Source organism: Lepisosteus oculatus, chromosome 4, assembly GCF_040954835.1.
Source record: "Lepisosteus oculatus isolate fLepOcu1 chromosome 4, fLepOcu1.hap2, whole genome shotgun sequence".
NCBI classification, from domain to species: domain Eukaryota; kingdom Metazoa; phylum Chordata; class Actinopteri; order Semionotiformes; family Lepisosteidae; genus Lepisosteus; species Lepisosteus oculatus.
This window is the reverse complement of record NC_090699.1, coordinates 61,053,534-61,069,481: the sequence shown is the minus strand read 5'-3', so window position 1 is coordinate 61,069,481 and position 15,948 is coordinate 61,053,534. Positions and strand designations below refer to the sequence as shown.

Genomic DNA, 15,948 nt, shown 5'->3' with positions numbered 1-15,948 from the left:
TGGTATGATACTTGCTGTGATGTCAACTGCGTAGTCATGTGTAATGGAAAAACTGATGAGGTGGAGCTTATTTTAAGGAGTGTCTCAGTATACTATACATGTGTATAATGTGTTGTTTGTGATTGAGAAGTAGATGTGTGATCAAGGCAATTAATGATGCTCTCCTTGTTAGCAGACTTTCTAAGCGATGTATTTTGACATTCGTAAGTGCCAAACTGCATCAAAATTAATACAGATCATCCTACTTCTACACAGTGCCATCAAGGTTAAAATTAAATCTTTTAAAAATAAGCTTGATGGTTGGTAGCTGAATTCTCTGGTGACTCTTATTCCACCTTTTAGTCATCTGTTAAATACGACAAGTTCTGTCAGTGTTTGTCTGTTAGGGCCGCGATATACTATAAAACAATCTCATACCTTTAAACCCAGCTCAAAATGACACGGTGTCAAGATTGTATACACTTCTAGAGACCTTAGCCTTTATTTGGAACTTCTGCAGTTCCTGTGCAGAAGAAATTAATCATGGTTTGTTTTACTGCTGTTATTTTCAATTCCTGTAAATATGTTATGCATTCCTGTTGAAAAATCCAATTTGACTTCAGATTACTATTTTATATAAAGTGTATGGCATTGTTAAATAGGTTGAATAGATACAGCAATGTGAACAGAAGATAACATAGCAAATGTGGTTTGTGACTGCTACCCACTAAACAAAATACTGTAACAGTAGCCACTATCATAAAAGAGAGACAGTGATGGCTTCTAATAGCAGATGCAAACAACTCATCCATTAAAATTGGTTTATTTCTTTCAAATAACAGTGTGGAAACTGTTGACCTTGTTACTAATTACAGTTCTAGCTTTCATATTTGGAGAACTAGTCATTATTTTAAGTGCAGAAATTCACCAGTTTCCCAGTTCTACTCTTTCATATATAGATGTCAGATGAATGCATGGAGTTTCACTGTAGTTGATGATACATTAATGCTTAATGAATGAGCACCTCATTACAGTGAATAGATGTGTCTTTCTTGTGGGCCTTTGACATCTCAGAGGCATGCTCCTTTGCAGACTTCCTAAAGAAGGCAGTGAAAGCACAGAGTTCTAGATTGATTTAGATAGACGGAATGTTACACTTTGGATCTCCATGTAAGCTCATCAGATCTGCAATTGTACAACTGTTTGAGGTGGGCAGGTCGAGTGTCAATTTAAAATGCAGATTTGGTGTGGATTTCTGTGAGCAGGGTGCTGCATTTTGGAAATCAGTATGTCTATTCCCTTGCGCTAGTCTGCAATCATCTTAAATATTGACAGATAACAAATGTTACTTATGTAGTGTACTGTACGTATGCTTCCGTACCTTCTGTCTCACATCAAGGTGCCTGTATGGGGTGAAGACCACCACAGCAAAATCAGAATTTTACTTTGTCAAAACAATTGAAGAAAACAGGTTAAAATGGCTGTTGGTGCTTTGTTTTCTTTGACAGTAAATCAACAGCAGTCCATAGACGGACAGCTAATGTCCCTATTAGCCTTTTATAAGAAGTAAGATAAATAAAACCCGAAGTAGCAGCAAATATTGGAAATCTCATCTGTATTGAAAACTGGAGTTGAATTAAGAAATGATACTTGAATGAGGAAAAGGCATTTGGTTATACAAATAATTGTAATATTAATTATTATTGTATAAATGTTAATTCTGAAGTGCTTTAGGGTGTTTAGCAGCTGACAGATTGATTTCCGAGGGAATTCAAAGGAGATGCCAGTTACTTTCAGGTTACACTGATATATAAGATACATACTAATGATATGGCTGGTTAATTATTGATAAGAAATGCATATTTAAAATGTGGCTCTGGGGCTCAGCAGTGGTATTGGAGCTGGATTGATGGGAGAGCCTGCCAGCACACAAGTGGAAGAAAAAAAAACAGCTAAAGGCCCCCCTGAAGAAACAGAAAGTTTACACTTTCTCTCTCAGCATTTGTATTTCTGAACTAGCGAGGACCCCCCGTTGACTCATTCTCTTTCTGTTTACAGTTCTATACGCCACCCAAATAAATCCTGCCACATAATGAAAACATACCTTACACCTGAAGATGCTTCTTTGGCACATTGATTTTAAATAAAAGACACCATTTGCCCATGAAGGACCCCCTTAACTGTCTTCACAATGCCCGTTTTTGGTTAAACTTGGAAACCGATTTCTTCTTTTTTAGCCGATATTTTAAACAAGAGTGCTCTTAGCTTTTTCAGAGTATTGTTAATAAATGGAAGATCTCCTCATAGCCTGCCTTGGTGTTAGAAGTGGGTTTGGGTGACTGGTCTCTCTGCTCCTACAAAATGTTGGTTTGCTGCTAAGAGCTTCTATATACCCTTACCTGGCATCAAGGGATGCTCTCTTATCTTGAAATCTTGAAATTGACCCAGTAGTTAGATCCTTACTTCTTTAATGCAGCTGTCTAATGGTGGTTAGGGGTCATTTGGGTGAAAACTTGGTAAAGGCAATGTGCAATGTTTAGCAGCTTTAAGTGATGTATTACTAGGATGCTCTCAAAATAGAAATGAAAATGTTTTACTTTTGAAAGCATATGCTATGAGTTTCATATTTATTTGTTGTTTCCCAGTTGTTTAATCAGGTGATGCTAACTGTTGATTAATACATGTCTAAAGAATGTCTTCATTTTCCCAATGAATTAGTGTCTCTCATTAATTCCCACAATGTGCTGATGAATCAGTATAATGTCATGCAGTTCTGAGTGTCAATCATCCCAGCCAGCATCGTGATAACTCCATGCCAGTAATCACCCCAAGAAGAAAAAAAAATAGCAATCATGTTGTGGCCCTTTACTGATATAAAGTAAAATAGATCTAAGTAAAGAAAGACCCCGATGGACAACAGTTCTAGTACAGTTACACAGATGAAGGGGTTACCTGATACTTTGGTAAAAATGGAAAACATATTCTTTCAAAGGTAAGATATTTGTTTTCTATGAACATTCTTGAGGGAACTGTATACTAAAGGCAGTGGATGATGTGTGCATGAATTTATAGCATTCTGCCTCCTTGCCATTTACTTGCGGTTGTGATTTAGTGAGTACCTAATCCAGATAATCTCACACTGCTCAAGACTGGGTTCTGATTCTAGTAGTACTTTTCAGGAGTTTCAGATGTTTCCAATTTCAGAGAAAACTGGCGAAGACTAATCTGGCTTGTTAAATGAATAGCACCACACAGATAACTGTATGCTATCAGTAATTGTAATCACAGACTTGACATCTTTTTACATGCAAAGCTGTTAAGCCCCTTTCTTTGCACATGCAGTGGCTGGAGTCCTAGTAATTGCTGACAAGATAAGCACAGTCAGTTGAGATTTTATCCTGTGCCCTTTGCACAAATATACTCGTAATCTGAACTCTCACAAAGGTTTTCTTTTTAAAATCTGAAATTGGGGATTTGACCGCCAACTAAGTTTTGGTGCAACTTCAGATTGTGTGTCTTTTTTGTAGTCTAATCAATTTTTTTCCCCTTGTTGTATCTTCATAAGGCTTCATGGTAGTAAAACCATTTCCACCTGATTGAGTTGAACATTTTTTTCAAATAGGAGTCTTGATGGGATGATGGTGTTCTGTTGAGTTTAGCTTTCACTTTTCTTAGATTGGTTACTTATTGTTTTCTGTTTTCTTGGTACTGACTTGATGGTAAAAATTGGAAAAGCACAGCAAAACACATTCATGCTGTACTATATGCTTTATTTCTTGAGAGAAGCAGAACTACACCTCTAATTTGCAAGTCACCTGTTTTTGGTATGCCTTCATTTGAGATGTTTTATCAAGTGTTCTGTGAGTGGTAAAGTTAGCTAACTTTGTATTCACTCATGGCATGAAAAAAGAGTTTTAAAATGATTTTTAGTTCCATTTACTGGTAATTAACTTTCAGCGAAGAAATGTAATGTAGAGTAATAACATTGTTGCAATAAACCAAGTAAATGAAGTGTGATTGTTTTTGTTTTAATATCCATTAATGATGTGTTGCTCTGATGGAAATTACCACCATTTCACTCTCAGATTGCTGTTAAAAGCTCATTTAAAGCATCGGTACCATTTTTAAAACAAACTTCTTAACATTAATTCCCATTTTTACAGTGATTTGTTTTGATTTATTGCTAGGAAGAGGCTATTATTATCTCTCTTTTCATGTTCCAGAGAGTGATGCTTTTATTTGATAAAACACAATGCAATCATATAGTGGCCTCCATTCTTGTGTGTTAACTATGTGATGATTAGGTTTACAGTTATCACATATTTGCATTTCTCAGCAAAACATTTAAAGGCATTTCAAATACATTTCCTTTAATTATACTACAGTTATGACAGGATATGTTAGCAGTATTCTCATTTCTAATAATGATGACAGGACAATTATATTTGGTTAACTTAGAGTCTGCATTTTACAGTGCTGTGAAAAAGTAAGTACACCCCATTAAAAGGTGGGTGTTTTTCAACATATTTGCATGTATGAATATTTGATCTTCATTTCAACAATATTGATAGATAAAGGTGATCTAATTGAACAAATAACAATGAAAATTATTCTTTGCAATCATTTATTCAACAACAAAAAGTCAGAAATGCAATTGTCTGCTATGGAACAAATAAGTACACTCCCTAGCTTCAATAGCTGGTGTTGCCCCCTTTGGCAGAAATCACTTCCTGTAGGTGTTTCTTGTAATTGTCTATCAGTCTCCTATATAGACTTGTAGAACTTTTTGCCTACTCTTCCTTACAACTCCTTCAGCTGTGTGATGTTTGAGGGTTTTCTTGCATGTACTACCTGCTTCAAGTCCCCCACAGCATTTCTATGGGGTTAAGATCCGGGCTTTGACTTGGCCATTCCATTTCTTCTTTTTGAGTTATTCTTTTATGGATATTCTTGAGTGTTCTGGGTCATTGTCTTGTTGCAAGGTCCACCTATGGTTTAGCTTCAGCTTTTTGAGAGAACTTGAATTTGAACTTGAACTTTATTGCCATATGTAACCGGTACTGGTACAATGGAATTCTTACTTACAGAAAGTCTCTCGATTGTAAAACAAGTGTAAAAAACAAAACAAAGTGCAAACAGTGCATCAAGACAATGTACAAACAAACAATAGACAATGTGCAAGTAAACATGCAGACAGTTTGAATGTAAACAATACAGACGTGTAAACAATGACTGGAGACGTACAATAAATAAATTACAATGATGGTGTAGGTGTGGTCCGAGGGGGATGGCTAAATGTGTTCGCCAGTCTCACTGCTTGTGGATAGAAGCTATTGAAGAATCTAGTGGTAAGTGTCCGTATGCTCTTATATCTCTTGCCTGAGGGCAGTGGGGTGAAGAGCTCATGCCCTGGGTGGTGACTGTCCTCTGTGATGGCCAGAATTCTACCACGGCAGCGGTCCTCATAGAGCTGTTTAATCTCGGTGAGACCGCAGCCGATGATCTTCTGGGCCATATTGACCATTCTCTGCAGTGCCTTTCTTTCTCGCGAAGAGGTGTTGCCATACCACACGGTGATCCCGTTGGTGAGGACGCTCTCGATAGTGCAACGGTAGAAGTTCACCAACACATGTATTGGCATCCCCCATCGCTTGAGGCACCTCAAGAAATAAAGGCGCTGCTGAGCCTTCTTCATGATAGAGTCAGTGTTCACAGTCCAGGTTAGATCTTTAGAGATGTGAATTCCCAAAAACCTAAAGCTGGTGACTGTTTCCACTTCCGTTCCATCAATACTGAGTGGGCTGTGAGTTTGTGGCCTGTGTCTCCGAAAGTCCACTATTAGCTCTTTCGTTTTCTTTATGTTCAAGTCCAGGTTATTTCTATGACACCACCTAAGCAGCTGTACAACTTCATCCCTGTAAGTGGACTTGTCATCATCACTGATCAGTCCTATTATAGTGGTGTCATCGGCAAACTTGATGATGCGGTTATTGCTGTGTCTTGCTGTGCAGTCGTGAGTAAATAGGGAGTACAACCTTGGACTCAGACAGCAGCCTTGTGGGGTTCCAGTGCTCAGGGTGAGTGGTATTGATGTTTTATTGCCTATCCGCACCACCTGTGGTCTCTCGATAAGAAAGTCCAGCAGCCAGTTGCAGACAGAGTTGCACAGACCTAATCCCCTGAGCTTTGTCACCAGTTGACAGGGTATGATGGAATTGAATGCTGAACTGTAGTCCACAAACGGCATTCTCACATACGAGTTCTTAGTGTCCAGGTGTTCCAAGGCTGTATGCAGAGCCAGGGAGACAGCATCATCCACTGATCTGTTGTTCTGGTAGGCGAACTGCAGGGGGTCCAGGGACTCTGTGATGGAGGAGTTGATGTGTGACAACACCAGCTTCTCCAGGCATTTCATCACCACAGATGAGTGATGAAATGCCTGGAGATGAGATGAGATGGCCTCACATTCTCCTCAAGTACTCTCTGGTACAATGTGGAATTAATGGTTGACTATGATGGCAAGCTGGCCAGGCCCTAAGGCAGAAAAGCAGCCCCATATCGTAATGTTTCCACTACCACAGTTGGTATGAGGTTCTTTTGGTCAAAGGCAGTTTTTGGTTTTCGCCAAACATGATATCTGACATTGTGACCAAACAGCTCTAACTTTGTCTCATCCGTCCAGAGCGCATTGTTCCAGTAGTCCTGATCTTCACCTAGGTGGTGTCTGACAAATTTCAGTCATGCATCTATATTCTTTTTTTGAGAGAAGAGGCTTCTTCCTTCTTTACCTCAAATGTAAGGAAAAATTTTGCAGTCTCTTTCGGACTCATTCACTTTGACAGTAACTGAGGCAAGACTTGCCTGTAAATCCCTTGATGTTATCCTGGGGTTCTTGGAGACTTCCTGCAGCATCTTTCGGTCAGCTCTTGGGCTGAATTTGGTGGGACGATCTGGCCTGGGAAGATTGCCAGTGGTTTGAATTTTTCTCCATTTGTAGATGAATTACGTACGATGGAGTGATTAAATACAGATAGCTTGGAAATACAGTAGCTTTAAAACCCTTTACAAACTCATAGGCAAAGCAGACCACAGGTGGTTTCTGATGTTTATATAAAGCAGTGCCCTCCAAGTTACTCTCTAATGATGTTCTAATCATTTGAACCTGTTTTGGTGCACCTGATTCTTAATTTTAGTCATTTTATGCTATGATAAAGGTAGGGGTGTATTCACTTTTTTTTCATACAAGGAAATTGCATTTCTGTTTATTTTAAATAGTACAAATGAGTGCAAAATGTGATTTTTCAATGTTATTTTTAAAATTAGATCACCTTTATCTATCAGTATTGTTGAAATGACGATCAAATATCCTTTTGCCCAGAAATGTAAAAAAAGACAAACCTTTTCATGGGGTGTACTTACTTTTTCACACCACTGAGTTGGGGCTTGAGGCCGAGAGTAGTAAAAACCCATTATATTTCCCTCTAAAGGCAGCAGGAACTCAATTTCTAAATCAGTTTGTCATTTGACTTTTTATTTTAAGCGTCCTGTTTGGTGCAAGTATGAAATATAAGATCCACATTGTCTTAATTCCTTTCTTCATAGTTGTTTTTTTGGGTGATTTCTGGGGAAAAAAAAAACTTTTAATTAATTCTACCAGAGATTCATCATTGTGAAATCGTTAATCATACGGAATAAGAAGGAAGCCACTGGCCTATATCCCCCCTCCTCAGACAGCTTGCTGTTAGGGTAATCAGTTTGATTATTAACTGCTAATTCATTGCATAGCTTGGAGCTGTGTACAAAATAAACACATTGAAAAAATAAATACAGAGAGCATAACAAATCTACAACAACACTCGGCAGGAGAAATGCATTTTAGAGAAATCCATGGAAGCCGGGAGAAGATCAGGGGCAAAGATTGGATGGCAAGTCAGTCTGCAAGTCTTTCAGCAGTATGATGCATATGGACTGTTTCATTCAATAAGCAAGTAGAATCTGTAGCTCAGAGCCTGCACTGTACTGTGTTACATACAGTACATACAAATCTTGCCAGCGTGCAAGACTTGAGTACACATGATTAATTTGCCTTTTTAAATTGTGATTACAGCACCCGGTGCAAACTGCAAACGTTTAATTTACAATTTGCTGCGTGAATAGGTAAACAATTAACCTGTTTTTAACAGCAAAAACGAATCCCTCCACTTTCCCAGAAGAGGCAAAGTGTTAACTGTAAATTAGTTCGAGTTGGCCGGAACGCTAGCCTTCCCCCCCCATACACACGCCAAATGTAAAACCAAGCTCATCTGTGGGAGTTATTTAAATGTTCATTTGCATAATTGATTTGTGGAGAAAGAGTTTCCCTTCTTTTTGGCCTTGAATGGTTAGACGTCTTTTTGCATTACTTCCAGACACAGCCTCACGCCCTTGTTATTGAAGCAATTACTCACTTTAGCTGGGCATTTAGTCCCAGAAAATACCTTTAATTATTTCACTTTCTGCCTAAACCCATTTAGAGCAATACGGGACAACCAGGAGCAGATTAATTTCTTAGGAAAACTGACAAAGTAAGCTCTTTCTTATTGATGTTATTTAGTTTGGGCTTGGCTGCACATTGCCTGCAGGGAAAATCTGAAAGATGTAGAGGTTTAAGCTTGGTCTTAGCCTTTTCAGTGCGCGTGGGTCCCATTTGATCTCTGTTCACGAAACATCAATCATCTGATTATGATTGGGACCCCACGCACAACAAGAGTCTGCTTGTAAGAGAAAATGTAGTTTGATTACTAATGGTCTTCTAGGACAGCTACAGCTCACAGATGTGCCACTTGTGAATATGTGCAGAAGCTTGTTGAGAAACTGGCTTTCGGGTCACAACATTTAATAATGAGGTCCCAGGCCTCAGGAAAAGAATTCTCAGTACATTGCATGGGTGTCATTTTTTTTCATGATCATACTGGTTGGGGCCAGGATAATATTACATATTGCAAAGATATGAATTGTCGTGACTAATGGTGATTCTTTTCAAGTTGTATTCTTATTTGAAATGGCTCAGATTTTCTGCTCGTCGGGAGCAGGGCTAGAATTACTGTGTTTTTCTTTTTCCTGGCTGCTCGTCTTCAAGGGAGATAGGCCTAATGAAGCAAGAACAACGATGAGGTAGTGAAAATGAAATGTAAATGATGTTACATCTTCAAGCAAAGAAGGATGGAGAGGTTAAACAGATGGCATTTGGTGTAACTGCCTTATTATCCTGCCTCAGTCAGTAAATGGGCCCTTCCTTATCTTTATAGATTTGCCATACATTTTGCAGGTACGGTATTTTTTAAATGTCTCATTATTCTTCTGGAGCACCACTAAAATGCAGAATGTGCTCATCTGTTTGCATCAGTTTTGTTGGGAGCATTCTGGTGAGCCAACTTCCACTCGGGGGAAAAAAACAAAACAACTTGTTTATAAATGAGTACCTTTTAGAAAAGGGATTAAGAATTGCCTTTGATTGCAGGAAGTTAAAATTCAGTTTGAAGTGTCTCACAAATGCTATGTGCACAAGTTCTTTGAAGATAAGGAATGCTGGGTTTAAATTCACTTTTGAAAGCATTTCGTATCGTCAAATGAGAACAGCCACCCTTTAAAGAGGTTTCATTCAGACATTGCAAAATAACAACTCATTTTAAAACTTATCTTTGCAGTTTCCTCAAGACCATTAGATGCTTTTGGAAATTATTTAATTACACTGCAGTTTTGTATCATTGTGAACATGTCATAGGCACGCACTTCTTTTTTTTATGAAGCCTACACTTCACCTTTTTCCATATTCCATGTTATGGCCAGCAGCATGTCACCCTGCACCTCAAATCTGACAGCCTCACAGCAGATGTGAGCCTGGTCAGTACCTGGATGGGAGACCTCCTGGGAAGAACTAACATTGCTGCTGGAAGAGGTGTTAGTGGGGCCAGTAGGAGGCGCTCACCCTGGGGTCTGTGTGGGTCCTAATGTCCCAGTATAGTGGTGGGGACACTATGCTGTAAAAAAGGTGCCATCCTTCAGATGAGATGTAAAACCGAGGTCCTGACTCCCTGTGGTCATTAAAAATCCCAGGGTGTTTCTCAAAAAGAGTATAAATGTAACCCCACCGTCCTGATCAAATTTCCCATTGTCCTGTATCAATCATGGCCTCCTAATAATCCCCATCTATGAATTGGCTTCATTACTCTGTTCTCCTCCCTACTGTTAGCTGACGTGTGGTGAGCGTTCTGGTGCACTATGGCTGCCGTCGCATCATCCAGGTGGATGCTGCACAAGGGTGGTGGTGGAGGAGAGTCCCCATTACCTGTAAAGCGCTTTGAGTGTAGTGTCCAGAAAAGCTCTATATAAGTATACGCAATTATTAATTATATTCTCACAGACTTTTGTCAGAAATTATCTGTAGCCTGGTGCCATGAGCCCTGTGGGTGCCTTACTGTAAGATGCAATGTGAATATCAGTGCAACACTGAAGTGGAAAACGATATGTAGAAGCCTTTTCTTTGCATGGTACTAGGCTTAGTAAATCTGTCTTCTTTGCGGTCTCTTGAACACCTGTTAATGGTTCTTTTGTGCCACTGCTGGACCTTGAGTTTGCTTTCAGGTGACTGGAGTCTGTGTTACTTGATCTGCATTGCTGACTGTGCATAAAGGACTGGGCTAAAAGTGGCTTTGCGTCGCTGAATAAGCTTTGATTACAAGGTGACATTGCAGTGCTGGCTTTCCTCAGACGGCTGTGGTGTTTCATTTCCAGCGCTGCTGCACTTTTAAAAACAACTGGGGAATATTTTAAATGCCGCAAATTATGCACCCATTTGTTTTTGTAAATAGTAAGGATTACTTCAAGAAATGCTTATTTTGTATTGTGCTGCAATAGGGGCAGATTTTAAAACATTCCCCCCTTTTCAGGTCTCTATAGCACGTGAAATAAAAATAATAAATACAAATTCTGGCCTCACGTTGCATGCACTCAGTATGTTTGTTTCACACTAAATGATTCATATTTTAAAAGTGAATTTGCAGTTTGACCATCAATAATGAGAACTGCAGCAGATTCCTTGCTTGGTGAGTGCTCTATGGGAGATTAAATTATAGCTCTCTGTTTATTAAGCAAAAAATGGGAATGCTGTCTTTTTAACGATGAAGAATATCTCCTTGTTTTTGTATTATTTATACCCCTTATTTTAACATTACCAAATCAGTACTCTACTCTAACCTATATTAGAAGCCAGGCTCAATTAATCACTTTTCATACATTTTCTTTCTTTACTCTTCCCAGCCTGCAGAATTGGATGCCTGGGTAAGCAGTGCGTGTTTGCTGTTAATCTTACTTTCTTTTTTTTATTTAAATGTCATGTTTTCATTGTGCATTAAAAACAGAATCTGAGCATGCATATACCATCTCCATTGCTATGTTTTAAGGGTATTCAGCTAGAAAATTACATATCATCTGTGTGCCGGTTGAAGTTATTCTCTTTGTCAACAGGCAGAAGCTTAAGTATGGGACTGATTGCACTGTATGGAGCAGGGGTATAATTTGTGGAAGCTTTTTAAAACTCATCTGCCCCATGAGATAAAGCTTTACTAGAACAATTAGTTCTGAATGATTGATCAACATCATGAAGATTTATAATCTTTTAAATTCAATAAAAGCAAAACTGTGTTTGTTTGGTCTAGAACAGCTCCAAGCTCCCTTTCAGGTGGGATACAGTATATCATCTTATTCTCTTCAGTGTCTCATGGATGTGTGTTCATGTCTCTTTTGTTCCATTATTAATATTGATTAAATTTTTTGCGTCCGTTTGCTTCCTTTTGCATTGACTTTAAAAAGTCTTTAGGTCATTTTTTTCTTGTTTTGCTTTGCCTTTGTGCTTATGACTAAATCAGTGCTAAATGTAAATTCATTAAATCATTAGATTTTTGAGTTATCAAATGTACACTACCTGCTTTCGAATGGTTTGAGGCTTAAAATGACTTCATACTGCCTTATATATTTTAGTAATGGACAAACACCCCATGTATAGAACAAGTGATGGTCCCATGTAAAGGCACAAGTTAGGACATTCAACAGTTTAGATACACAGTTAACTTGCAAAAAGGACCTTTCATCCAAGTATTAAGTAGTGTTAAGTATCGTACTTAATACGATAGTGAATACAAAAAATGTTAATAAAATGATTTTAAAATCAATTTTAAATTTTACTGCCAGCCACTGCAAAGCTGTGAAAACAGGAATGATCTGCTCACAGGTCTTAAATCTGATTAGGGTTCTAGTTGCGAAACTTTGAACTTGCTGAAGCCCATTGGGAACCACTAAGGAATAGCAATCGCAGGCACTGTTTCTATACAGTAGGGACTTTTCAAGGATAGCATGTTCAGTTGGACTCCTTTTCTAGTGGTTGGCTGGGTCATTGCACGATTGAGGTGCCATGACTCCAGCATGTAAGATACCATGAGCACCTGCAAAGTCTCACCTGTTGTTCAGGGAAAAGACCTACAATTTCTTGCCTTTACTATAGAGCAAGATATTCCAAAAGGTACTGCTGCCTGTCTGTGCCAGTGTGCATTTGTTAGAAGTGGGCAGTAATACGATACTAGCAATATGTGGAACATGGTGCCCCAATTTGCATTGCCTATGCTCCTGCAATGGAAGGAAGATCAGAGCAGCACCTGACATTAATCCTTCTTCACTATGTTTGACTGATCTATGAAGAAAAATACTGTTCTGTGAATAACGTTGTCCAATCTTTGCCGAATCGAATTGCCCAATATGTACCAATACGTATATTTACTCAACTGTTTAGCCATCAAGGCAGTATGAATTGAGTGGCATAAACTAAACTCTTACTACCAGTTGGGAATGTTGTAATAGGCTGCTTCAGGGGTAGCGTATAAGGGAGGACCCCTTCTGTGATTTTGGAAGCCACACACAATGGATAGGTCGAATGTGCTTTGCATTGTTTCCAAGGAGGTTTTTTAGCACATTAACAAAGTGATCAGTATTATTTACGAGTTGTGAAGGCATACCACTGCCACAAAGTGTAGATTATAATTGAGATTATCTACTATAGATAAGTATCCTACCCTAATAATAAGTCCGATGTCTAGTGATCTTGCTAATGGAAAATGTACAAAAATATCATTATTTTTTCAGAAGGTATGCATATCTATGTATGAGTCACATGAACCCTTGAAAATAATTTGTACAAGGCAATATGGAAGTGGTATTGTAAATTGTAAATTTATTCACAGGAAACAAAGCCATAACTTGTATTTGTAAATACAAGCAATAGATGTTTGTTGTTGCATCCTCTGAAAATCTGGGTTTGGTCTTTGAAGTACTGCTGCGATACAGTATATGAGTAGACAGTGTTTTTGTATTTCTCACTACAGTATGTACAGTATGTGTCGAACTACTTGTATGTGTAAACTCTGTTTAATTATAAACAGAACCATGAATTGCTTGCTGCTTGCCTCTCTTCCATAGTACCAGCTTTTCTCTTCTGCACAGAGCTCTTTCTTGTTTCTTCTCATGTTTAGGGATCGTCACACATTCCAACACCAGCAGATCATTTACTTCAAACAGAATATGAGATCAGCTCTGTTCATGGCAATTATCCTGCGGCTGTTTCTGATATCTTTCTCTGGTGTTTTTTTCTGACTTTCCAGTGATCCAGTCAGACAGTTCAGCAGTAAAAGGCAAAATGCATGAATTGGGAAAACATGATCAATGAACGCAAAGCAAGAGTTCTGGGTTCATAATCCATAATTTTCCAGTTCATTATACTTTTTCTCCCTAGAGTTTTGCCTCTTTATCTTGTAAATTTAAATTAACCCAAAATGACCAATACAGACAAACAATAGGACTTTTTTCTGACCTGTTGTCAAAAGTGGGTAGCAGATAGATGGATGTATGCTTTTCTATTATTTTTATAACTCAAATGCTGAACAAGTTCCTAATTGTTTACATTACAACACTGACACATTTTGAAAACAAGACTAGGAGTAACAATCATGCAGTGATTTTCATTGCACATCAAAGACCATGACATATGCATAGGATATTATATGTATGTGATTTGGTACAGGTCAGTTTAATGTGAGATCCATCTGCCCATGAAATCTGTAAGGCCCACAAAGAATGCAGAACAAAATTATTTGTCTACATTGCAGCAGAAATGGGTTGATCTCGTTCATGTTTGCCATAAATACCTGTGATGCTTTCCCTGGAAGGTTACTATTTTTATTTTTTTTGTTTTATAAAGCATTTTAGCTTCTTTGCACAATTGCATTGTCCTACCTACTTGAAGCATTTCTTAAACAAAAACAAACAAACAAACAGCTTTGAATGGCTGATTTATTGCCGTGCCTGAAGCAGGTGGAGAAGGTGTGTAATTGAAGATTTGCTCATTCAGTCTGCTGTGTCTGATTAATCTATCAAGCAGACAGAGGATGAAGCTTTTTGAAGACAGTGAGTTGAGCTTTTTTGCTTTTCCGTTATGGTTTCTTAGAGCGATTATTGCCTGTGCCAGCTACAACATTGTGCATCGTGTGCATCTCATTGTATGTTAGTTATGTGAACTCCAAGTACCAGAGGACTGTGTCCACCCTCCACTATCATCTGATTGGACGAAGAGAATCCTAGCTCTTCGAAAGATTTGATTTTTAAGAAGATGCATAGAAGTGGTCGACAAATTAACATTTCAAGATCTAGACATTCAAGGCTTTTGAGCTCTACAGCTCTGCACATGGTATTCAGTCACATTAAGGAAAACAAGTGTCAAAAGCTCCAAAAACATTCCTGCCAAACCATTTGTGCTCTGGGTTTATATAGTGATTTAACAAACAATGGAATTCTATGTTTGTGTCATTGGTGATTATCATTATTTTCTACAATTCTTTTTAATATAGAATGTTACAACAAAATAGTAGGTTCCTCTAAACTGTTTGACAGAGAAGACACAACAACAATTAGTAAAGGTCCCCAGCTACTCACATATCATACTGTACAGTTAAGTGTATTCATTATAGTGTGCTAATTTGGTGTAGGTGACAGCTAAGAGAAATTTTTGCGTGTGTCAGTAGGCACCAATAGGCAATCTAATTTAATATAATTTTTCACTGCTACTGCCTAGCATCTAGGCTAATGGCTGGGTGCTTGCAACAAACAGTATCGCAGAGTAATGCAGTGTTGACAAGCTAGATTTGGAGGCATTTATTGGATTGTATAGTTGCCCATAGTGCTGGGCTGCTGCATTCCATCCTAAGTTAAAGAATTCCCAAGTTAAGGGACACTGTAACTGTAGTTGGAAATTTATCAGCTAAGGTGGTAAAGGTGTTTCAGGAAAAGAAGTTCACATGATTTGAACAGGCAGCACAGTTATTTTGGTTTTGAACATAACTCATGGCAGTGATTGAATAGTTTTAGCAACACCAGTGACGCAAGCTGTGTTTAAATGCATGACTTACAGCCATTTGTCATGTTGCGGGCTCTACTGTGCCTGATGAGAGTTAATGCCCATTGGAGGTACAGTGCATCTTTCACTGACATCGTTTCAAGACTTCAAAATAGCATCAGCTGATTGTATACCACCAAGTAGGAGGAACCTGGTCATTGTTGGCTAGTGACATGACCCAGGCATGAATGCATGCCACCTGCATCACAGAATTGAGCCTGCATGCTTTTACTGCTTCGTCCGAAACCCCATTTTTTTGTACGATCTTCGAGTCACTTTGGCAGTCTTCGGCTTTCGGTATGCTTTTTGCTGGAGGCAGCACGTTTGAGATAGTGTGAACAGCAAGTAAAGGCTTTCTTGCTACACCTACAATAGGTTGTGGTGAACGAAAGAAATGTGTGGTACAGGATTCTCATTCAGCATCAGGATAGGAACAGTTGGCCCTGGCACATTAAAGGCACACCAAACTTCCCAATATTTCCAGATGCAGGATC

At 38.6% G+C, this 15,948-nt stretch overlaps 1 protein-coding gene across 3 annotated transcripts in view; it reads left to right on the top strand.

Moving 5' to 3' along the window:
• chchd6a (coiled-coil-helix-coiled-coil-helix domain containing 6a) overlaps positions 1–15,948 on the top strand; it is a 147,253-nt gene that overhangs the window by 22,103 nt on the left and 109,202 nt on the right. Inside the window, exon 5 of one of the 3 annotated variants that reach the window (XM_015348043.2) lies at positions 11,278–11,298. The exons of the other annotated variants lie outside the window; for them this stretch is intronic. Within the exon in view, the coding sequence (XP_015203529.1) occupies positions 11,278–11,298 (21 nt within the window). The remainder of the gene's footprint in view (positions 1–11,277; positions 11,299–15,948) is intronic. 3 annotated transcript variants of the gene reach the window in all.